General features: G+C 42.4%; 1 protein-coding gene across 1 annotated transcript in view; it reads left to right on the top strand.

The window, feature by feature from the left end:
* The window catches only part of plxnb3 (plexin B3), a 129,221-nt gene extending 108,823 nt beyond the window's left edge, over positions 1-20,398 (top strand). Inside the window, exons 30-39 of the mRNA XM_086127400.1 lie at positions 866-944; positions 1,028-1,131; positions 1,206-1,293; positions 1,363-1,529; positions 3,241-3,401; positions 3,484-3,631; positions 3,715-3,779; positions 7,957-8,032; positions 18,641-18,715; positions 18,796-20,398. Coding sequence (XP_085983526.1) covers positions 866-944; positions 1,028-1,131; positions 1,206-1,293; positions 1,363-1,529; positions 3,241-3,401; positions 3,484-3,631; positions 3,715-3,779; positions 7,957-8,032; positions 18,641-18,715; positions 18,796-18,900 — 1,068 coding nt within the window. The 3' untranslated portion in view covers positions 18,901-20,398. The remainder of the gene's footprint in view (positions 1-865; positions 945-1,027; positions 1,132-1,205; positions 1,294-1,362; positions 1,530-3,240; positions 3,402-3,483; positions 3,632-3,714; positions 3,780-7,956; positions 8,033-18,640; positions 18,716-18,795) is intronic.
* The last annotated feature ends 5,729 nt before the right edge of the window (positions 20,399-26,127 follow it).

The following is a 26,127-nucleotide window of genomic DNA, read 5'->3' as shown; positions in this document are numbered from 1 at the left end:
AGACGATCCAACACATAACTGCAGGGTGTAAGATGCTGACAGGGAAAGCCTACATGGAACGCCATAACCAGGTGGCTGGCATAGTCTACCGAAACATCTGTGCAGAGTATGGACTGGAAACCCCAAGGTCAAAATGGGAAACACCTCCGAAGGTGGTGGAGAATGACCGAACGAAGATCCTGTGGGACTTCCAGATCCAGACTGACAAGATGGTAATGGCGAACCAACCACATATCGTGATCATAGATAAAGGGCAGAGGAAAGCCGTTGTAGTGGATGTAGCGGTCCCAAGTGATGGAAACATCAGAAAGAAGGAACATGAGAAACTCGAGAAATACCAAGGGCTCAGAGAGGAGCTGGAGAGAGCCTGGAAGGTAAAGGTGACAGTCGTGCCTGTGATGGTCGGAGCACTCGGGGCAGTGACCCCCAAACTAGATGAGTGGTTGCAACAGATCCCGGGAACAACATCGGACATCTCAGTCCAGAAATGTGCAGTGCTGGGAACAGCAAGGATACTGCGCAGAACCCTCAAGCTTCCTGGCCTCTGGTAGAGGACCCGAGCTGAATGAGGGACAGACACCACCCGAGGGGTGAGATGAGGAAGAGAGAAGAAGATTTTATATATATATATATATATATATATATATATATATATATATATATATATATATATATATATATATATATATGTGTGTGTGTTTAAGAAAATCCTAATGTGTGCACCTGGCCTATATATATATATATATATATATATATATATATATATATATATATATATATACCTCAAAGTCCTTCCGTCTCACCCTCAGCGATTTAGCTGTGGCTGGTTTAACAATCGCCCATTTCACTGTGTGCGTGTGGTCAGGTGAAGGACAAGATCCTGGACCAGGTCTACAGAGGAGTCCCGTTCTCTCAGAGACCAACAGCAGACAGCCTCGATTTGGGTGAAAACCTGTCTCAGCCGTTAGTCAAACCACTGATTGGCCACTGCTTCTAACCACCCACCTTTCCTTGTTTGATTGATAAGAGTGGCGTTCAGGTCAGGCGGGACACCTGACTCTGTCAGATGATGATGTCACAGCTGTAATTCAAGATTGCTGGAAACGACTCAACACGCTGCAACATTACAAGGTAATAATTTTCACTTCTGAGTGGTTTTCAGTGAGATGGCTTCGTTCTCTATATATTTTCTTCTGCTTCTTCAGGTTCCAGATGGAGCCACAGTCGCTCTTGTCCCGCGTTCAAAGACTTCTTGTGGCACTCAAGTGAATCAGGTGTTCCAGACTGGAGAGAGTAAGAGCCTGTGCAGCACATTTTGAACCTATGGGACTAAGAACTAAGTGGAATGTATTTTTGATGTAGAAACACCAATGCTGGAGAGTGAAGAAGAGGAGGGACTTAGATTGTGGCATCTTGTGAAAAGCAGTGAAGACCTGGAGATTCCCAAACACAGGAAGAGCAGCATGAAGGAAAGAGAACGAGCCAAGGCCATACCTGAGATTTACCTGACCAGACTCCTGTCTATGAAGGTAATGGTGTGTGTGAATGTCCTTACCAGACAACTGTCATTTTCAGAGCAGTTTAATCTTAGGCTGGGCACACACATTCAGGCAATCAGGCTGTTTTTGTGCAGATCTTGTCTTTTCCCGACCACGGATGTCAAACGTTTGACAAACTTATGTCCTATAAGATTGTCTCATAAGATTATCCTTATATGTGAGTTCAGTTGTTGCTATAATAGGGGCCAGAACCAGTCGGACACTCCATGTGTCAGGGAGAAGCCAAGTTCTTTCTCCTGAGCAAGTTGACTCCGCTAACTGTGATGTGACAGAATGTAGTCAGTTAATACAACAGAATGTAGTCAGTTAATGAAGTGACTGACTGACCAACGAGGAAACATCAGTCAACAAACAAAGTCATATCTGCTTATTCTCCCTCACCCAGGTCACGGGAGTACTGGAGGCGATATACCAGTTGTCTTCAGGGGGCCTACCCAATGTCATTTTGTAAAAACGTGGGTTCTCCCCATACGACACGAAAAAATCTTTAAATAATGATTGTGATATCACCCAATGTTTTTTGTGAGGGGATACATTTTTTATGTGTGTATTTGTACTTCCGGGTCATCTTTCAGGGAAACAAAAGCAACAAAGTTGGAGAGTCCACGTGAGGAACATTTCTTGTCCTCAATAAGCATTCAAAGTTATCGTCAAAGACTCTTTCTGTCAGACAAATTGCCTTTTCTCAAAAATGTGACATATTAGAGGTGTGACATGGAAGTATACAAATGTTCATTCGAAAAAAAAATGCATTACCTCACCAAAAAAAAAAAGTTTGGGTTATCATCCAATGATTGCAAAACCACACAAATCTTTGCAAAGGAATTGATTGATTGGATTGAAAAACTGATTTCAATTTATTCGTCAATGGCGTCTATGAGCCGTTCTTTGTCTGGTCCCTGACCTAGGATCTGTTTGCCATTGGTGACCCTGCTAGAGGCAGAAAGCCCCAGACAACTTAGGTTCTTAGATCATTGAAAAGCACAAACACCTCCACCACGGAAAGGGTGGCTCACAGAGGGGTGGATCATTACACCCCCCCCCCCCCCCCCGCCGCCACTATAACAGACTATGGTCTGCCAGTCAAATAGTCTGAACCCCAGTGCACAAGTTGGTGGTCCATAGCAATGCTGTTAGGTTTCTCCTGGAGAAGGCTGGGCCGGGTCATACTAAAAGGACTGGAGAAGTTGAACAATAGCATCCTCCAGGTATGTGAGGGTACAATGTAGATGGTAGACAACTGCGTTGTCAACACCCGGCCTCTCTCGAGAGGCAAATTGTCTGCACTAAAAGCTGAAAAAGAAGCTCCAGGACCCGATGCTCTAGTATCTTCATGACGTTCAAAGTACAAAGGTCTGTAGTCGTTCAACTCACGACGGTGAGTATGCATCCGTCGTGTTTGCATGTAACTGATCTATATGCAAACATATCTATAAGTCCTATTATTCTTTGTGGGACAGTTGACATGCTGGTGGAAAGAGGCAAGAGTAGTATCCCAGGTGACTTGTTTAAAAACACCTGTTTATGTGTGGGTTCTGCCAAAGATAAACAATGTTTAAGAAAATCCTAATGTGTGTACCTGGCCTAAGATATTTAATGACCAGACTACTGTCCCTAAAGGTTGTACTTAGGTCTTCATGTGTCCTGTAGTCCTGACATACTTGTCTACGTGTGTGTATAGGGAACTCTGCAGAAGTTTGTGGATGACATCTTTGTTGCCATTCTGAGCACAAAGCGTCCCCCTCCTATTGCTGTCAGGTTTTTTTTTGACTTCCTGGATGACATGGCAGAGAAACACGGCATTGATGACCCAGAGACTGTCCACATATGGAAGACCAACAGGTAAGACACCAACTAATCACTTGGGCAGCCAACCTGTCTGTATGTCTATATGTCTAACTTGGCTTTGTTCCTGCACAACCAGTCTCCCTCTCAGGTTCTGGGTGAATATCTTGAAGAACCCCCAGTTTGTGTTGGATGTCCAGGTGACGGACAGTATTGATGCTGTGCTATCTGTCATTGCTCAGACCTTTATTGATGCCTGCACCACATCAGAGCACAAAGTGGGGCGGGTACGTCACTCGTGTGGTCTTTCATGCTCGACTTTGTGGTTGCCTAACATGTAAAACCATGTGATTGCTTTCTGTCCAATCAGGATTCTCCAGTCAACAAGTTGCTCTATGCTCGGGAAATCCCCCGATATAAACAGCTGGTGGAGAGGTGAGTTACCATGGGTTCTTTGGCGAGCATTTAGCACACAATCCACACTCAAGGCAGTTGGCTGTGCCTTGTGTCCCCCATTCACAAAGCCGTACTTGAAGAAGTCAGATTGCACATCATCGACAATTTATGTTTTTGCGATGGTTTGCAGTCATACAGAGCTTTTAAGAGGACATGGAAAAAAAAAGATAAAGGATGAATAATTTGGGGGGCGGTGGAATAACACAACATTCATTCATGTTAATGTATTTCCTGGTCAGTTTGGCGATTCTAGTGGTAATTACTCCAATCTGTATGTTGTTAAGTTGCATTTTTATGTTACTGAGTAAATTCTATGCCCCCTTTGTCTTTTTTCATCTCCATCTTCTCCACTTGAGGGCCCTCTGTTCTCTGCAGGGCCCCTCTGTTCACTGCAGGAAACATTACATAGTCCTTCATGATTGCCTCCTAGGTATTCTGATTCCCAAACAGCCCCTTTCCCAAAAAAATAGAATGAACGTTTTTTAACCTTTGACTTTTTCCCAGTTTCCCAAACTGTTTAAGGACTCTAAGACGGTGTTTACTGGCAAACACTGAGTTAATGTTGTATATTTTATGCCAGTCTCAAAGTAAAACTGTCATTTTCAATGGGTGAAGACACTCCATTCTTGTGTTGACTTACAGTCATAAAGTAAAATGTTTTAACTGGCTCAGAAAACAGATTCGTTCAAGCTTTATTGTTTTACTGAACTATCCTAAAAGGTGTTGTAGCCTCAGTGATAATTTTACAGTTTACCACCAGCCAGTCCCAGGGACTCGCTGATCAGAAAAGTACGAGTCCCATTATGCATTTCGAGAGTCCCAAATTTCGGATTCTGAAATGGTCTACTTATTCAATTCATATCATATGATAATAACACAAACAACAACATATACATACAATTATATACAGATGCTGCAAAAATTTAAATAATTCAGTAGCAGGCCTGAGGATTTCGGAAATTCACGGGAACCATTTTTCGGTTCCGTTGGATTACCCAATGGGAAACCACGGTAACTAATTTTGGGTTCCGTAAATGTTCATCATGGGAACCAATTTTTCTATTTTGATGGATATTCATAACCAAGAATTCTGAAACTCAAAAGTATAATGTTTCAAGGGTAAATGTTTGAAAACTATGCATTAACAATGAACATTCCATCAGTAGCTGTGTACTCCAGGTTTATTCAATAAAATAAATGGATCAAAATATGTTGTACTCATATGGCATCATGAATACAGCATACCACAAAATCTGAGTATTTTTTCCAATCTCACACTGCAAAGATTAATTTACTGGTAATCATGAATACAGGTAAGTATTGATGTGGCTTGACATCCTCTTCCCAAAACGATGCATATGTAATCAACAATCAATTTGACGAAAGAATCGAACACACGTCATCATTAGTTCTACCAACAGTTAACATTAGCATTACTGCACATTGTGACGAATGTTTTATTCCTAAAGTTACCATGCTACAACCAGTAAATTATAGAATAACCAATACTGTTTCATAATATTTTTCATAGTGATTAGCCTATATAGCGATCCATCGCTATTTCGCGGTTCGTTTATCGCGGCTTCAGTGCATCGCGGATTTTTTCATATTCATAAAAAAAAACTTTTTTTTTTTAAGTCCGCCAAAAGTCCGCAAACGGTCCACGAGGAGCAGCGAAAGTCAGCAAAACAACAGTGAGTCACATAGAGCAACATATACAGTACGTGTGCGGTGAGGGGGGGGCTGAGCAGATGCAGCAAAGCCATGTTGATTGGCTGTGCATCTTCTTTCTCTTATCACGTGGGTTACTCTTTGATCTTTAATGGTGTCTAAGTGTTGTTAACTATATGTGCGAGTGTGTGCGTGTGCTTGTGTGTGTGTGGCTGAGACAGAGAGAGAGAGATAGAGAGAGATAGAGAGAGAGGAGGCTTATAAGAACAAAAGTTGTCTAATCATCCTTAATTGACGAATCATAAACACGTCTGCTGCACGGCCTCGGGATCGCTGGCGTGTGTGTGTGTGTGTGTGTGTGTCTCGTAGGGTTTTTTTTGTTTGTTTTGACAGAGAAATTTCCTTGCGTCCCAAAAACGCACATTATTTGGAACTGTGCGTCCAGCGGGAAAATTGTGCGTCTAGGACAGAGGTAACGAGATGGCTGTGTAGCATAATTTTCTTGATTCAGTTTTCTTTTTTAAAAATGTATCTATAACTTTCTAACTGGCCGTGTTGTTCTGCTTCCACTGCAGCTTGTCAACAACAGCTTTATTGTTACTGTCCTTCCACTCAGTGGTGGGAATCTGTATTGTAGCTAAACATTTCAGGAAAGAGTTATTAACTGTTGTCAATGGTCCAAATGTAAAACTGAAAGCTTTTTGTGGCACTCGGCATATACTTGATTGTGAATCACTGCAAAACTCACCATTAAGCTACATTTACACTGTGTTACTGGTGCCCACGGCAGCCCCATTTAAGGCCACTGTGGACAAAAATGTAATGGTTGTGAGACAAAATGGGAGACTGGATGGGCCAAAGTGTCAGACCTTGATTGAACTGGATGCCTGGCAAGATTTTTAAACTGCAAAAAAGGTTGTCATGCAGACACGGTGCGGATAAGAAAACTAGCTGGCCAGGATGAACACAACCACAACAAATGGAATGAATAGGATATGTAATAGCATTTGTGTTCTCAGAGTGTGAAAGAGAAAGAACAAGCTTACTGTGCAGAAACCTTGAGCTAGAGCCAAACTAACTTGCAGTTGTACAGGAAAATGTGGTCCAAAAGTACATTGTAGTAACCCCAGTGATGGGGGACACCAACAGAGAACGTGGGATCCATGGATTCTTTGGAACCCCTCAGCCACATTGAGCAAGAAACAACTACGGGTTCAGTGTTCAAACATCAGTAAGAGGGAGTTGCTATCACAAATGAACACAGATGAGGTACAGTGTAGCTCATCTGCGGTACACAAGGTCATTAAGGGGGTGGCTTCACCATCAACCCCTAACATCAAGAGTGGGATCCAAACCCCACAGACAGAACAATTCAACAAAAGATTGATTAAATTGAGGGGAAAGACTGGTGAGAACTCAGCTATCTCTTACCAACCAAGGCTCAAGAAAAAGGTACCATCAGAATTACTCCTGAATGATGCCAACATAGTCAGTATCCATACTGAGAACATCACCAAGAGCAATCAGCTGAGCTATGCAGTGGTATCGGTTATCCAAGAGATGCTTGGCTATGAGATGAAACAACCAGGAGTATGGGCAACCTCCATGGAAGAGAAAGCATGAGCAAAACTAAGGGTGAACGGGACAGTTTGCCTCTGAACAGAGCAAAGCAAAGGTGTGAACTTCTTGCTTGGCTCCCGACGAAGGCGGACGCTTTTGCTTTCTGCTCCTATCCCCCCACCCCCACCCTTCCCTGCTCGCCACTCAGTCCATGTGCTGTCTTTATCTGACTTTTCCTAGCCTCCTCTCGTATTTTCATCTTAAAAACAAACATGGAATTGGTTGGCTGGTCTCTCGATGCCATCGACAAAATTTTCTCGATGAGACAGTGGGGAGCCTACTTGCCCCTCGGGGACTTTTGCTGCTGGGTACACCCTAGATCCTTGGAGGAAGCGGAGAATGGTGTGCCTGTCAACACTGTCCGTTGAGGATGTGGATGACATCTACATTATCGGCCTTCCGATAACAGGTATGCTGCTGTTTGGTGTTAGCAGTTTGCTGATCTATCGCAAAATTCAACCGACGGGAGCGGCTCTATTGGAAGTGAAGAAGCTGCCTGTCTAAGGATGGCATAGTGCGGATGTCCAACACTCAGACTCAGACTGTGCTCAACCACAAACTGTTGCGGTTTTGGAGTGTCTCTGCAAGATGGTCAAGAACTTGGAGAAACTGGAATCCGTGCTCAAATATTGACTGAAATCACGGATTTGGCTGATCGGGTAAATGGTAATGCCAAGGCTGCCAAGAACATATTGTAGCCTTCACAAGGGAACATGTCATCATACTTACTGCACTGTGACATTGTGTAATACTGCAAGTCTGTGTGTGTGTGTGTGTGTGTGTGTGTGTGTGTGTGTGTGTGTGTGTGTGTGTGTGTGTGTGTGTGTGTGTGTGTGTGTGTGTGTGTGTGTGTGTGTGTGTGCAGGTATTACAGTGACATCCACAGTGCCGCTTCCGGCTGTTACCAGGAGATGAACTCCACTCTGACTGAACTGTCTGGGGTGAGTGAAACTAAAGAAGCAGAACATTTCAACTAGCTTTGGCTCAGTATGTACAGTATATGGAGCAGATGCTTCTTTATCACCTCCAAACAACTTGGCTAGTCGCTACAGACAAGTGATGGCCAACATTATGCTGAATTTACTCTGTGTCCTTCAAGTGATTTTACAATGCTTAGTCTCCGGTCGCCATGTTTTAAGGGGACGCACCCAAAAGCAAAAAACTAAGTCAGTGTTCTTGGTCATCAATATAATGTCTGGTTTTATGAAAAAGCATCTGACTATTACATTGACATATTGAAACCAGTTGTTCTAAGTTGTTATGAAATTAAATGAAAAAGTTGGAGGGAAAGATTCATATTAACTTCCAAAATTAGACTGAAGCCAGTTTATTCCCCAAAATGAGCGAGCACAACATCTTATCATATATAATTACTTAATTCTATTAAAAAAAAGTGCAAAAAACTGGGATGGACTTTCATGCTGTCAAGAGCCTTGAGTCTTATTTTTACTTTGTGTCTGGATGCGTGAATGATGTTGGCTGCATTCACCACAACAATCTTTGCCTCATGACAGCAAAGGCACTGTGTGTTACTTGGTTGACATTGTCGATCGCCACTTCTTCAAATCGTTTGTGTTCAGATAAACTCATCTTGCTTTACATCAAAGCCTTTCAAGCAAGCTAAGCTTGCTAGCTGCTAACAGAGAGACATGCTTATTTGCAACACAGTGTTTAACAGACATCAAGTCTGCGTGTAAAGTGTTGTGATTAACGTCTGAAAGGGTGTGCAGGACAAACGAAAAATGTCCTGATATTCCATCAATGTATAAAACTTTAAAATAACATATTAATCTTATGACGCACATGAAAAAGAAAAAAGTACCTGATATAAGGTAATCAGATCCTAACCTTGTATGTTTTGATGGTGTAAAGAAGGGGTGGCCAATCCTTCTTTACACCGGCTCTTTAGCTGGTTCAATGCAGCTCTCGGGCTTTCATACGACAAGCGTCGAAAACGCCTCGGCAGCGGCGATGCCATTCAAACAAGGCGCCAACTTCACAGAACGTACTCTGTCAGCCTATCATCAATCCCGTTACTTGATTGACATAGAGAGCAACCAATCAGATGACTGCATCACCGCTCATGCGCAAACAACGGCGCAAAGCGCTAAGCGAGTCAGCATATCATCAATCCCGTTACTTGATTGACATAGAGGGCAACCAATCAGATGACTGCATCACCGCTCATACGAAAACAACGGCGCTAAGTGCTAAGCTAGTCAGCGAATTACCTCTGATTTTAAGGCAGCGGTGCCCAATATGTCGATCAGAATCGACCGGGAGCCAGCGAACTGGTCCCAGGTTTTTATGCGAAACCGACAAACAAACTCACACTCATCTGGCATAGTATCGATGACCTTGCCAATGACTCAAGAAATTCTTGGTACAGTGTCGTCTACAGTCTACCTGGCACAATGTTTTCTGGCACTCAAGACCACTTTTGTCCGAGTTGGAGTTAAGACTCTCTCACCCACTGCTTTCAAAAGAGGTAGAGATGACTAAACCTTCAGCAGTAGCAAGTGATTTGGGGTGAGTGCCTCGAAATCATTGTGGTCATGGATGACCATTAATTATGGATTAAACACTCCCATACCCCTCTACTGTGAGAAGCAGGGAGAGTGTTGAACACCCACTTAATACCTCATTGCTGCACAGTACTCTGAATTTTGGTCATGTTCCATTCCTGTATAGCTCTCACGAGTTCCCGTGCTGCACCAACAAAGTTTGTTCTGTTGTCTGGATGTAGCTCTTCATTCTGGCCCCTGCTTGCGATTAATCGACGCAAGGCATTGATAAATAAGTCTGTCCAACGAGGTCCTACCTCGATATGAACAGCTCAATTGTTGAAGATGATGCCATTCCTTTTGACTGTTCCTCTCCCATTCTTGACTTGAAGGGATCAAAGTCGTCAACCCCTGTTTGTCACGTTCCGTATTTGACAGCAAGGGGCAGGCGTTCTTGCTTGCCGCCTGCACACCTGCCACCCATTTGTTGGTGATTGCACCTGCTATATTTAGGCGCTCCGGCAGTCGACTCACTGCCGGAGTATTCCACGCCGTGCCATTGCTATCGCCTATTCCTTCTCGCTTAAACACTACCTTAAATGACTATTGACTATTATTGCGTTCCTTGATATTCCTCTCGTGTGTGATTATAGTATTTTGCCTAAGAACTTTCTCCTTGCCGTTTTTTTTCGCAAGCGTTTTCTGTTGCCTCGTTATTATTTCCTGGTCCTCTTTTTGACCAGCGTTTTCAGTTGTCCGTTTAGACGGGGACTTTTGTGTTATAATAAATCTCATTTTTGTGACAAAATTCCTTTCTGTGTCTGCTATTTCGGGGATCCACTTATCTCCAGTTAGTTGCGCACGAAGCGATTATTCTGTCGCTTCGGGCTCAACGTGACATTGTTCTGCTGAAGAGTAGTTCTAAAGAGATTTTCGTCTCTTTATAAACGCACTTGCTAAACCCCAGTGGAACGAAAAAAGACGCCGTGGACAAGATAGTTATTGTAGTAAAAAAAAAATATATATATATATATATATATATATATAAGAGCTGTCTGTTTAGCGTGTTTTTATTGGCATTAATTGAAATTAATTTTAACGGAATTAAATTTTTTCTCGCAAGATTAACGCGGCACACGTCACAGCGGATGTTACGTTGCTCTATAAATAAACCAGAAACAAAACAACAAGCGCGCTGCAGAAGTCCACGCCCATGTCTGTTTTGCCAGCCACGGCAGTGCGAGACACCGAAAACGGATACTTAAAGTGTTTATGAATGGAAAGTTTACTTTTAAAAAGTTGCCAGATAGTTCCACTGACAAGACCAAAGTTCCTTGGATGTTTTGCAGTGGTAAACTGAGCTATCCTCATAGCACGTCGAGTCTGAAATACCACATAATGGCCAAGCACACAGCTGATGTGAGTACTCTACCCCCTCGTCTAAGACAGTCTGCTGTGGATCATTTCAAAGTGAAGAAAATGGATAACACGACGAAGAACAAATTTGCTGAAGCCATAGCTAAATGTATGGCTACTGCATGCAAGCCTGTCAACATTGTCCACAGCTCGACTCAAGCTGAAATCATTCGCATTGCGTCTAACGACTCCACTACGGATTGCCAGTGAGAGCCTCCATTACAAGCTGTGCACAGAGCAGCTCGAAGCAACTGCCCTTTTGATTCGTGTCCATGCAGAGCGGTGCTGTCACTTGTTCATTTACATTTGTTTTTCTTCCCATGCAAGATCGGTCCTTTTGAACTCATGGTCTGCTGCCCATGTGTTCGGTTAGTTTGGTCCGGCGATCTGGCCAACATTCAGGAGATTTTGTCAGGAAGTCTGGTGCAGAGATTCAGGCATGGTTCTCCAAGAAAGAACCTTCTGTCCTTTTGATGCATGATCAGCACCGTATAATTGTGCCTCCACTGTGAGACTATGGATATTTGCACAATTTCAGAAACCATGTTGGCAACCAATGTATGGAATCTTCTACTTTCATTGATGATGTACAAACGCAACCATACTATCTGTCCATAACACAGAGTCCCTTCGCTGTGTCTGTAACTCTGTAACATTCTCTCTATTTGCACGGCCAAAGTTGCCGCAGGTAATTCGGAGCATGAATGGGTTTACCAATGACGAAAGCACAATGTACTTGATTGCGACTTCTCCATTGTACTGAGTAAGTAACTGTGCTGCTAGATTTCATTGGTAAAAGAGAAAATGTAAGACCAAATTATTCTCGATAAAATGTGGATTCAGCTCTTTTCCCAGACTTATTGGTACAACTGCGTGCCACATATGGTGAAATTTTTGCCACAGAGACAGTGCATAACATGAAAACCCAGGAGAGAATTAGATGCATTCAAGTCAGTTAGGCTAAGAGATTGGAAAAGTCAGGTGGCTGCAGGTGGCTTCACTCTTCCCAAGAGCGAGTAAGTGGCATTGTTTGTCCATTTATATATCGCCATGTTTGGAAAGTCATGCACAAAGGGTCAGAGAGAACCTGTGCCCTAGATATTCAAAACCTTTTTACACTATTCACAATTTCACATTTCCACCCAAAAAATTCCTGTTTGTTCCCAAATGAGACATTCATCAAAAAACATTAATTTAATTACCCATAGAAATTGACAAAATTCAGCTCATTCAACTCACCTTGAGAACAAATTTCAACATTTCAAGAATTCACATACCAAAAGTTTCACGGCACTGTTAATTTTACAAAAATGTCAGCCCGAAAAAAAAATCACTATTGCAACATTCATTGACTGATTCACATAATTTCTATTTCAACACATTCCAAGAGTTCTTGGTCTCCAGGGCTATTATTTGTCTCATTCAAAATATTCACACTTTTCAAAATGTTTCCACCATAAAGTCACTATTAATTCCGAATAGCATGTTGTCAACTCAACTGGATTTCTAGAGCACTTCAAAACAACAACCGCTCTATACAAAGTGGTGTACATGGAGCAAAAATAAGTCATACAACAAAAAAAATGACAAACAATAAATTAATAACCAAGACTGTTAAAAACAAACAAAATAAAACCCTGTAGAACAAAAATCAAGTCTCATGCTGAGTTAAAAGCCAAAGAATAAAAAAGAGCTTTAAAGATGGGCAGTAAGGGGGCTTGACTAAAATTTAGCGAGAGGTCATTCCAAACAGAGGGGCTGTAACGGAAAAGGGTCGATCCTCTCTGAGCCTCCCCTTCATCTTTGGTACCTCTAATAGTGTGGTCCACTACCTGACACCAAAATAAATTACACTGTACATTACAGCAATCCAGCCAAGATGTAATGAAGGCATGAATTATAATTTAACAACAGCACCATATTGCCAGTCCAATTTAAAATCATTGTCCAGTTTTAGACCCATGTTTGAGACTGTTTGCTTTAGATTAGGAGGCCAAAGTCACCAGGATAGGATATACAAGGGACACTAAGACCAAACACCATCACTTCTGTTCTCTTTACATTGAAATTCAAGAAGTTCAGTACCATCCAGAACTTGATTTCTTTCAGACAGGATAAAAGTAGCCTCAAAGGAATAGTGTCTTTTTTGCTCAGTAGGACATAGATTTGACAGTCATCTGCATTGCAATGGTAGGAGATACTGTGTTTCCTTAAGATGGAACCCAAAGGGAGCAGATACAATGAAAACAGCAGAGGCCCTAGAAATGAACCCTGTGGAAGACCATACAACAGTGGGGCAACGTGGGACTAAGAGTAACCAAGGCTCACACAAATATTTCTGTCATCCAGATAGGATCTAAACCACTCAACGGTGCTACCACTAAGGCCCACTTGGTGTTGAAAACGGGTTAATAGATACTGTGATCCATCAGATCAAACGCTGCAGTTAAATCCAACAAGAACCAGACACACAGAGTCTCCAGTGTCATTTGCCATAAGGATGTCATTAAAAACTCATAACAGGGTTTACCCTGTGCTATGCATAGTCTTGAAAACTCAATGGAAGACCTCCGTGATGTGACGGCGTCTAAGTGCAGGATCAGAATTTAACCCTGGAGAACCCAAGAACCCTTTTTTCTTTGGAAAATTATGTTTTTTCAAATATTTAATGCTTTAATCCTAATTTAGGATTAGGGCCAAATCCGACCCTTTGGGATTTAAGGGTAGCATTTCAGTAGCAGAATTTATAGGGGCCAAATTTGACCCCGTGGGTTCTCCAGGTTTAAGATGGATTATGACGATTTGGCTGTAATGTACATACATGTACAGCACTTTGTATGCAGCGATGGCTATTTAAAAGTGTTCTATAAATACAGTTGGGTTGAGTTGAATAACCAAATAATAAACTAAATGTATTTCCACAGCAGGACGCTACTTTGATTCCCATTTGGCATTGCTGGACCAAGGGTGGTCACAAGGAATGAACACAGCAATTTAAACCCTCTTAGCATTTTTTTAACCATCCAAATAACACTGAAATGCAGTATCTATGAACAATTGTCCGTTTAAAGACGATTGTGCTTATTGGGCTATGCATTGATGAATCCGTTCGACCAGGGGTGTCAAACTCATTTTTGTCGTGGGCCACTTTGGAGTTACGTCTTCACTCCGAGGGTCGTTACGACAGTGAAACTGAATAAGTGCTTAATCATCTCATCGTATTATTACGTGTACAAAACAAACTGAAAGATTACTATTTTTGAGTTGTTTGTGTGTTGCTTGTTGAATTGCTGTTAAGCGTGTGTCAACAGGACAACAAAATTATTGTTAAATCTCACCGTTATTTATTACACATGACAATTTCATATTTCAGGACAGATTTTAAAAAGCATCATCAAAGTTGACACACATGATTTGCTTTGTGGGCCACATTAAATGACATGGCGGGCCGGATCTGAGCCCCGGGCCTTGAGTTTAACACCTGTAAATTAGACAATGCAAATAATCATTCAAAGAAACAGTTTAAAAATAATTTAACACCGCTGGGTAACTGAACATGGACAGAGGGTCCCAGCGGTAAAAGCCTTATCAATAAGAAAATGCAATTATCTATTGCATTCAGGTGAAGAGTGAGCAAATAGGGTGAGGAGTTTAAACACAGAATCAATAATTTTAAATAGTACACATGGGTCGTGATGGTGAGCCTGAATTAAGGTTGATAAATGTTTTCTTTTGGCCCTTTAACTGTAATCTGGCAGTTACGCCAGCAGTCTTTGCAGAGTTTATAAGAAACCTACAGCCTATCTTTTTTCCACGATGGCCTTGCAGCACTACTGCTGAGCTGCGCAGGTTTTGCCATTCAACCAAGGCTTGGGTCTAGCTTTTGACCACACACTTTTTAATGGAGCCACCCAATCCAGTATAGCGCGGCAGGATGAGTGTAACCAAGAGCTGACTTCCTGCATGTTTGAAGAAGGAATGCAAAGCTCATCAAAGGCTTCAGAGAACCAACCAGATGGTTAAAAATCCGATGGCTGCACTCCGGAGCAACACAACATCAAAGAAAACTATCATGTGATAGGAAATCACATTGTCCAAGACTTTCAAGTTTGACACAGGTCGACCAATAGTACTAGGTCTAAAGTATGCCCTTGTTCATGTGTTGGGCTAGTTACATACGGCAAAAAAAAATTAAAGGAATCAATAAGGCTTGAAAAGTCCTTTGCCAGTGGTTTTCAGGACAATACACATGAGTATTAAAATCCCCCATGAGGTGGAATGATCATACTTAAGCCTGATTTGGCTAGAAGATTTGAAAATTCATTCAAAAAGTCCTTATTGTATCTAGGAGAATAGTAAATGACTGTGCAGAGGACAGAGTCAGCATGTCCTACTTCAAAGAAAGTTGCTTCAAAGCGATTGATTGATTTGGCAAATATACACCCTTTGCATTGAAAATCGTTTTTAAATACACTCACCGTTCCTGCACAATGTCCGGGAGTACTCGAGGAGTCCAAGATGGCACAGTCAATTAAATTAAATTAATACCGGTACCTGTCTAAGTCTCAATCAGACAGAGGAAATGCAGGTCGTTAGAAAGGAAAAACTCCCTCAGGATATATGTTTTGTGTCAACGACTTGGCGTTGAACAACGCAATTCTTGGGGGAGCAACAAAATGAATGTGTGTGTGTGTGTGTGTGTGTGTGTGTGTGTGTGCGTGTGTGTGTGGGTGTGGGTGTGTGTGTGGGTGTGTGTGGGTGTGTGTATATATACTGTACATATATATTTAATATATATATATACACACACACACTCATCATTCATTTTCCGAACCGCTTTATCCTCACTAGGGAGTGCTGGAGCCTATCCCAGCTGTCTTCGGGCAGTAGGCAGCGGACACCCTGAACCGGTTGCCAGCCAATCGCAGGGCACACAGAAACAAACAATCATTCGCGCTCATACTCACACCTAGGAACAATTTAGAGTGTTCAATCAGCCTGCCATGCATGTTTTTGGAATGTGGGAGGAAACCGGAGGACCCGGAGAAAACCCACGTAAGCATGGGCAGAACATGCAAACTCCACACAGGAAGGCCGGAGATGGAATTGAACTGTGAAGTCTGCACTGTGAAGTCGATGTGCTAATCACTCGACTACCGGGCCGCCCATAAATATACATACAGTGAAACACCTCTACAACGAAACCTACTGTACATGGGCAAAAATACCCCCTCGTGTGAAAATATTTTCATGCATGAAAGCCATTCCCACTTTTCTGCTCACCCTAGAATGAAAAATCCCACTGTTCCATTATACAAAATCTTTTTCTCTGCTCTTGTCTCGTGACGAGATTCACTACAGTGAAACTCCTCTAGAACGAAACCTACATGGGCGAAAATGCCCCCTTATGTGAAAAAATCTTCATGCATTAACACAATTCCCATTCTCCTGCCCCCATACGACGAAAACCCCCCTGTTGCGTTATACGAAATCATTTTCTCTGGTTCAGCTTCGTGAAGACATTCACTACAACGAAGTCTTATCCAACAGCGACCTCTACTGCTTCGTTCGAAAAAAGGCAACAGTAACCACCACACTGGTTTACATAGTGAACGATGTTTATCTCGGTCACAGCTGCGAGTTTCCTGGACTCAACATACTCATAGCTGCTCTGCCATTGGCTTACCGAGCATCATCCTGGCCTCCGATTGGCCAAGAGGGACCTCACTGTTTATGTGTGTAGATACTGAAGCTAGATCCGTAGCATCCGATTAGCTGCTCAGAGTAAATTGCTTATGGTTCGACAGACATTCAAATAAATGAATGCTTTACTTGTTATCATGCTAAAAACAGCCACGGGATGCTTCGTAGTCCTCAATGGCCATAGTTAGCTCTCGAAGGCTAAAAACCTTACGCTAACTGGAGCGCTTCTCTCTCATTAGCGCTCCAGTTAGCGTAAGGTTTTTAGCCTTCGAGAGCTAACTATGGCCATTGAGGACTTCGAAGCGTCCCGTGGCTGGCTTAAAAGTTCATTGCATGCCAGGAAATATTTGTTATTGTTAGATTCAGATGAGGATGGACGTTGCATTGCTAAAATGGCTACAAAACGGACCTTTGGATGTCAAGCAGGTAAGACAAGAAGAGCTCTGATGCTGGAAGAGAGGGTAAAAGTGATCAAAATGAAAGACGGAGCAAGCAAAATAAAATTTATCCAAGAAATTGATGTATGTGAAAGTGAATGCTGATCGTAAATTTCGCAATTTCTTTCCCTTTTTTTCTTTCTACACTGACAATATGAAGTATCAAATAAGTGTGTGCTCATACTTATGCACTATTGGAATAAAAATAGAGGACACATACGTTTGTGTGTGCGTGTACACATACGTTTGTGTGTGTGTGTGTGTGTGTGTGGGTGGGTGGGTGTGCTTACATCTGAGATCAAATTTGAAAACCCCCTGTTGTCAAAAAGGTCTTGCTGCAAACATGATTTCGTTGTAGAGGAGTTTCACTGTACAACGAAAACAAGCCTTCCGCAAAAATCTAATCCAACCTGAGCCAACAACGACTCCTACTGCTTCACTCCGAAACTGCAACAGCAACGACCATACTGGTGTACACATACGCAGTAGTCCAGGACATATTTCATTGCATTGCTAAAATGGCTAAAAAAACCGACCTTTGGATGCCAACCAACTAAGACAAGAAGAACTCTGACGCTGGAAGAGAAGGTAAAAGTGATCAAAATGAAAGATGGAGGAAGCAAAACAAAAGACATCATCCAAGAAATTTATGAAAGTGAAAGTGAATGCTGATCGTAAATTTTGTAATTTCTTTCCCTTTTTTCTCTTTGTGCACAACCGTACATTGGCTGTACAGTACAGTACTGTACAGTATGAAGTGTCTTTGGGATTAGGATTGTTTGATTTCAAAAATCATTGATTTAAATTCCAATTTAAATCAGCTAAAAATTTACTAATCAATACTTTTATTTTCTATCAATTCTTTTTTCACGAATGGATAGAAAATTTGAATGTTGCTTTACAACAAAACCAAAAACTGTAACTGATTTTTGGGTGGTTTTTTTCTTAATTTTGTATCATTAAATTACATATTCATAAGGTGTTACAGTACTGTTTACAGTAGACATATTATTCAGTAGGCGGGGGACACCCTGAACCAGTTGCCAGCCAATCGCAGGGCACACAGAGACAAACAACCAGCCGCGTTCACACTTACACCTAGGGACAAATTTGAGTGTTCAATCAGCCTCCCATGCATGTTTTTGGAATGAGGGAGGAAACCGGAGTACCCGGAGAAAACCCACGCAGGCATGGGGAGAACATGCAAACTCCACACACGAAGGCCGAACCCGAGTCGAAGTCTATACATTCTTGGCCATTTGTGTTTTCACAGCGCTTTTTTTTTTTTAACATTGCTGCTGTCACAGCATCATCTAGCTGCAAGAATGAAGGCACAGCTGGGATAAATTGGGCTTAAATATGTGCACTGTGAGGTTGACCTACTAACAAGTCGATCACCATGCCGTCCATAAACAATCCAAAATATTAAATTGTGTTTTTATTATTTGAAGGGCTTATGAGATCTCTTGTTTCTGCTTTGTCTTTTCAGAGCTTAGCCTCTGAGATGAACAGTCTTGTTGCACTTCATGAACTCTATAAGTACGTCAACAAATATTATGACCAGGTAACTAAGACACACACACGCACACACATGCACGCGCACACACTATTGAGTCATAGTGTCCCTGTGGTGGTATTACTCAGGTCATCATGTCTCTGGAGGAGGATAACTGTGGTCAGAAGATGCAGTTGGCATATCGACTGCAGCAGGTTGCCGCGTTGGTGGAGAACAAGGTCACTGATCTCTGATGGCCTATTACGACCTCTGATGGACCCTATCCACAGCCCCACCTGGCTGCAGTCAAGAGACAAGAAGAGACTTTCTGGAGTGAGTGAGTGATTCAGGAGACACTGTGTTGTGATTAATGAATGGAGTGTCTGAGAGGCTTGAGAGCGAACACTCCAGCCTGTACTACATTTCCCAGAGTTTCGTGCACAACTGTTACATGTGCTGAATCCAATCAATCATTACATTAATCATTCAGTCAACACAATTGACACATGGATCGCACATTCAGGTGTCTTGACACAAAATGACTCCAAGCCAAGTCCAGCTGTGCTGTAGTCACCATTAAAAAAGAAAATCTGTATGACTGATTTGACACCAATGTGCATGTGACGAACTCCCACTGCAGCACCAGACTGCCACAAAACAAAGATCCCATTGAATTCCGACCTGCTGTGTGTTATTTGCTTATTAACTTAATTGTGTGTATGTACTCCAAACATATTTAAGCCCGATTTATCCCGGCCCTGCCTTCACTCTTGCAGCTAGATGATGCTGTGACTGCAGCAATGTTTAAAAAAAAAAAAAAGCACTGGGAAAACACAAATGGCCAAGAATGGGCTTGCAGAGTTTTACTCATTGTTCTGACATCACGTGCTGAGTGTTATTGTATGCTGGCTCTGTACAGCAAAGGTAGGTCATAAACAAAAACATCTCAAACTCAGTCTGTCAGCTTTTATGTTAACTGTCTTTTACTGATGCTATAATGTAACAGTTTTAGCTGTATGATGCTATAAGATACACTGTTATGCTTGCTATTTGAACAACTTTGCTAATATACTTGCATGTTGTAAATCATGTCATCTTTATCTTATCTATCAAGCAGCTGTAGTGACTGAAGTCCATGTCCACAAACAGAAAAAAGCAATAACATTAATAATAATAGCGATGATGATGAGTTCACAGTTGTTTTTAATTAGATCACATAATGATGTGTCATGTGACCTTATCAGTGTTTTCATGCTGGATTTTAATGTACATAACCGGTTCAGATAATGGATGAATTATCTTGTCTTTACTAATCTTTTTTTATGAAAACAAAACTGTCAGTCAAACTTGATAACCGTGATGATGATGAAGACTGTTTTTCTGATATTTATAATGTGTGGCTTCTTTCTTTGCTTGTTTTCAGCTTGTCTTGAACTTTGAACACTATTGAGTTTGCATGCGTGTCATGATGCTGAAGATTTATGGTGTGTATTTTATGTAACAAGACAACGATGAGGATGATACGGATTCATTTAATGGGAGGAAAATGCTGCTCTTGGTACACTTTTTGATAAGAAAGACTGCTCTGATTGGACGAGCTCCCTTTGCTACTGATACTTTTTATACATAGGATAAAAAAGATTGCAGATTATCCATTCCTTCACAATTTTTTTACTGACGTGCAACGTCAATACACAGTGTGATGCTCTTTGTACCATGACAAAATCATTAAAGTCTAATTTTTAACATGCATTATTTCGTCTGTTGGTTACTGTAATTCACGTTTGGGCAAAGTACATCCTGTGGGTCAGAGCTGGTTGCTCCTGGGAGAGCTGGAAAACAGGCAGGACAGCGGCCCTTGAGGACCAACTTTGAACACCTCTGGGTTATTCCAAAGTACAGGACTGACTCAATGATTGCTCGATAAAAGATCAACAGAATGCTTCTGTCAACTCCAAATAATCTCAGACGTCGCAAGAAATGAAGGCGCTGATGGATTTCCGAACAGACACTTGATACATGTGTCTGCCAGTCAAGCCTGCTATCCATATAAATCCACAAGTATTTGTATGAGGAGACCTGCCTGATGTTCGTGCCATTTCTAGAGATGGGGTCATGGTCTCCAATTGATTTCAGGTCAAACACCATTTCCTCAGTTTTTTCCACATTTATGCTTAGATGGTGTTCATTACACCAGTCAACAAATATGTCAATCCCGTCACAGTGGCTACTAATGGCAGGGTCACTCGTGAGCAGACTAGGGATGGCTGTATCATCTGAAAATTTTACAACATACTTATTTGGTTGGGAGCTAACAATTGTTTGTAAATAGGGTGAACAGAAAAGGTGAGCTCACGCAACCCTGGGGGGCCCCGTGCTGCTCATGACCTCATCTGACAAGACAGAGTTAAATCTCACATGCTGTGGTCTCTTGGATAAGAAGGAAAGGGACCACCTAATAAGAAATGGATTGACATTCAACCGAACCAGCTTCTTCAGCAAAATGTCTGGATTGAGTTAAAGGCTGAGCTAAAGTCCACGAATAGCAGTCTGGCATATGCTCCCGTTCTCAAGATGCCTCAGAAGAAAATGCAGAATAGTAGACACGGCACCACTCGTACGACGGTTTTTAGTGGAGGCAAATTGATATTCATCCATCGAAGCTTCCACCTCCCAGCGTAGTTTCTCGACAATGATCTTCTCTCACCCTTTTCATCACATTGGAGGTTAAGGCTGGTCTATAATCGTTGACAACCTGGGGGCAGGGTTTTTTAGGGACCGGAATTATAATCGATTTCTTCCAGAGCTGCGGCACTTCTGTGTCTATAGACAGCTGGAAGAGAGGGTGTGTAATGAGAATTTGACATATAATAGCGCGAAATTTGAGTAACTGTTCGTACTATTGAATGTTGACGAATTATTTTGCGGAGAAGCAAAGTTCCTGCCCATGCACTATTCTGTACTCTGAGTAGCTGCTGAAAATGCTGATTGTGCTGACCTTCACCACCTCCCAACAAGATAAAAAGAGAGCGCAAGACGCAGAGAGAGGAAAGGCTCACTTGACAGATATGTGAACGGTGTCCCTCCATGTTGTTTTTCTTCTTCTTTTTCTTTCTTAAATAAATCTCATCATTTTTTTATAAATACTTTTGTTGTCTTGGTTTCCATGGACAAGAGAGGTGCCAGGCCGGTGTTAGTTCCTCAGCAAATGTTTTTAATAAATAAGCAGGCATATTGTCTGGTCCAGTGGCTTTGTTTACGCGCCGCGATCAAAAAACCCGGGTAACACTAGCTGAGTCAATTAACACCCTGTTATTAGCATCATACTGCAGATTGCACAGCAATTCATTTCACTCTTTGGAAGTGTCAACTTCAAAACGCATGTAGAAATCATTTAGCTCCCTTGCCCTCGCTTTCTCATCATGAGCCGACAGGGGCTTCTTCCTTGTGCCCATGTTTGTCATGGTGCAAATTGAGTCCCACAACCTCTTTGTATTGAAATTAGACAGGGCTTGCTCTGCCCGCTCTGTGTGTTTATTAGACCATGCTGCTCTTAGTTGTCAGTTTAGATCCTTCTGTGCCAACTTTATGATTTCGGATCAAGCGCCGACAGGTATGGCAGCCTCTGTTACACGCTCCCTAGTATTATCCCCATTTTTGTCATTTGCGTTAGTTTTTGGCGACCCTGAGCGGCTTACTTACACGAGGGAAAAGTTGCTTAGCATTGGGGAGTCTACGCTCTGTCTTTTTTCACCAGCACACGAAAATCCACAAGGTTTTTCGGAGCTAATCGCGAGCGGAGCGGCTGCGCTGTACGGAGCATGGAAACACCGCCGGAGGAGGGGGAAGCGAGCCGGCGTGCTCGTCAAGCTCCGGCAGCGTGGATTTCGAACCCCGCTTCCATCGATCCATCTTGCTAATCTATGATCTCTGCCAAACAAGATGGATGAACTTCTTCTCCTCACAAAGACCAACAAAACCTTTGCACGTTCTGCTGCGCTCTGCTTCACTGAAACCTGGCTCAATGACCGCCACCCTGGTTCCGCGCTACATCTACCCGGCTTCCGCCTTCTCCGAGCCGACCGCGACACGGAGCTATGAGGGAAATCGGAAGGTGGTGGGATTTGCTTCTATATCAACGAAGAATGGTGCACTGATGTCACGAAGCTCGACGCACATTCCAGCCCGGACCTGGAGTCGCTGTCTTTAAACTGCAAGCCATTCTACTCGCCACGTGAGTTCACCTCCTTTTTACTAGTCGGTGTTTACATTGCACCACAAGCTAACGCTAACACGGCGATACAAACGCGAGCTGAGCAAGTGAACAAACTCGAACTAAAATACCCAGAGTCACCCCTGATCATTTTGGGCGATTTTAATAGAGCACATCTTAACCGTGAACTTCCCAGATATAAGCAGCACATCGACTGTTTCACCAGAGAAGGCAACATTCTAGACCACTGCTATACAACAATCAAAAATTCATCCCGATCGATCGCCCGTGCAGCATTGGGTCTTTCTGACCACAATTTAATCGACTTAATACCTACATACAGACAAAAACTCAAATGTGTTAAACCGGTTGTTAAGACTGTGAAAAAAAGGATAGATGAAGCACTGATTGGGGCGTCTTTGAAACTTCAACAGGCACACTAGATGAATACACAGACACTGTAACATCATACATCAGTTTCTGTGAGGACGTGTGTACCAACGAAGTCCTTCCGCTCCTTCAACAATAACAAGCCATGGTTTACTCCCAAACTCAGGCAACTCAGGAAAGAGAAAGAGGCCGCATTTAGAAGTGGAGATCGGGCACTGTACAAACAAGCCCGAAACCAATTGACAAAGGAAATTAACATCCCTAAGAGAAGCTATGCAGAGAGGCTGAAAAACCAGTTCTCTGCTAACAACTCTGCATCTGTATGGAATGGCCTGAAAGCAATCACAAACGAGAGAATGCCATCCAGTGGCGGTTCTGGGGGGTGCGGGGGGGCAACGAGTGCCAGTGCCTCTGTAGCACTAATTCTGGCCCCCCCTGTGGCCCCCCCTCCGAGCGTAGATGACGCAGTCGCGCCGTGTCGCCGACGCGAAAGGTGAAACCAAAGTGCGTGGCTTAACATTCTAGTCGGACCCTTTAGTGCGCTGCACCACTTAAAAGTGAGCGGGAAAATGAGAAGCAGTCCGCAGAGAAGGAAATTACCACGACACGAGTGCTATTTTTGACACACCATTTATATTTTCGATGTAAAATCACAAAACGAAACAAGCCCCCAACAGTAGCATTATTCATTCTAATTCCATCCATCCATCCATTTTCCGAACCGCTTGATCCACACTAGGGTCGCGGGGGGTGCTGGAGCCTATCCCAGCCGTCTTCGGGCAGTAGGCGGGGGACACCCTGAATCAGTTGCCAGCCAATCGCAGGGCACACAGAGACGAACAACCATCCACGCCCACACTCACACCTAGGGACAATTTAGAGCAGAGGTGTCAAACATACGGCCCGCGGGCCGGAACCGGCCCGCAAGGAGGTTTGATCAGGCGGCGCAGGATCATTTAAAAGTGAAAAAATGCATAAAAGACACGGAATGAATATTTTTAATGAGGTGCAATTCATGAAATATCCGCTAGGGGACACACTGTTTTGATCAGAGAAAAAGACAACCTTGTTTTGATCAGAGAAGAAGACAATACCAGCCTCAGTCTGTCACTGAGACAGACCCAACACAGCAGACGCTATCAAGGATATGTGAATACTTTATTCTTTACACATATTATAGCACTCTCCTTAGTTTGTAAGGTGTAGGCAGGGATTACATTTAGAATTTATATGCTCGTGTAAATGGTTTTAAAAATTCCTTTCTTTATAAATCTCGTTTAATCTTAAAAGTGCATTACTATATTTTTCAATACCAATTACTTGTTAAGGTTTGGTGCCTTTGTACAGTCAATGGGATCAGCTGCAATGCATATATGTGAAAAGTAAATTGCATATTTGTCTAAGGAAATCTAAGGTCCTTCATGTAATGTTTTGTAAAAAATATATTCATTAAATTTCAACATTTTCCTAGTATTCTTGTGCTTCTTTAGACCAAAACAAAGGATATACATATTATTTTGGTTATTTACAGCAGAGTATGGTGTCATTTTTAATGGTCCGGCCCACTTGACATCTACCGAGGCTATATGCGGCCCACAATGTGAAATGAGTTTGACACCCCTGATTTAGAGCGTCCAATCAGCCTGCCATGCATGTTTTTTGGAATGAGGGAGGAAACCGGAGCCATTCTAATTCCTCTTCACTTAAACATTTAACGTTAAAAATGAAAAGAAAAACGGACATTACATCATATTTCTATATGAAAAAGAAACAAATTGATCCAGACAGAGAGAGAGAGTCAGATGATGATGGTGGTGAGAGTTCTGAAGAGGAGCAAGTTGAAAGTACCAGAGAGGGAGAGTCAGAGGACACGGGATTCATTTATTTTCAGAGCGAGGACACAGAGCAGGAAAGGGATACCAATGAAGATCCTGAGAATGAGAAGACGAAACTGCAAAAGAAGTGGAGTGTGAGACACAGACAGAGGATATTTGCGCTTCAACAAGCACTGGACCATCAGGTATGTGATGCTGAAAAGAACACGATCCTGTTCTCTGTGTGTGTGTGTGTGTGTGTGTGTGTGTGTGTGTGTGTGTGTGTGTGTGTGTGTGTGTGTGTGTGTGTGTGTGTAACTTCTTTAGTCTCCTTTTTATTTAAATTTTTATTTAACAGGATCAATATATAAGACATTGCCTTTTAAAATTTGGATAATTGTATGCATGTAAAACATCTAGCTTCAGTGTATTTGCAATTTTTGTCCCCGGTCAGGCTTGAGAATGTATTCACTTATATTTATTTAATACAATTAAAACAATAATGAATACAATTAATAAATAGCATCAATGAATTCATTGTAGACAATTGTGTATGTTGATGTAAAGAGGACCCGCCAATGCAGCCAGACCTAAAACAGTTTCCCAGGACCCTGATGGGGGACAGGAGAAGGAGCTTCAAGGCAGGCTGGTACCATATCAACCCCTGGCTTGAATATTCTCAACAGATGGACACGGCATATTGTTACGCGTGCAGACATTTTAGCCCTCCTAATACAGTTTTTTTTTCTCATCACGGTAATGTTATGACTACAATGCTTTCAAAGTTTGTTGAAATAAAAAGTCAAATAAGATTTCGAATCTGTCTTTTTAGCCCTGGATTGAATGTGCCCCTCCATCAAAACCCCTGGCCCCAGCCCGGCCCCCTCAATGAAATTGATCCAGAACCGCCACTGATGCCATCCCCCCCCAAACAGTGAACAATAAGGGTCTTGCTGATGAACTAAACATGTTTTTCTGCCGATTTGAAAAGGACACCCCCATTTCCGACACACACCCACCTCTACCAGAAACTACTCTATCTACCCCCCTCCCACCCTCTTTTT

Source organism: Hippocampus guttulatus, chromosome 1 (assembly GCF_054856545.1).
Source record: "Hippocampus guttulatus isolate MCC_2025c chromosome 1, RoL_Hgut_1.0, whole genome shotgun sequence".
Classification (NCBI taxonomy): Eukaryota; Metazoa; Chordata; class Actinopteri; order Syngnathiformes; family Syngnathidae; genus Hippocampus; species Hippocampus guttulatus.
This window is presented reverse-complemented; position numbering and strand designations above follow the sequence as displayed.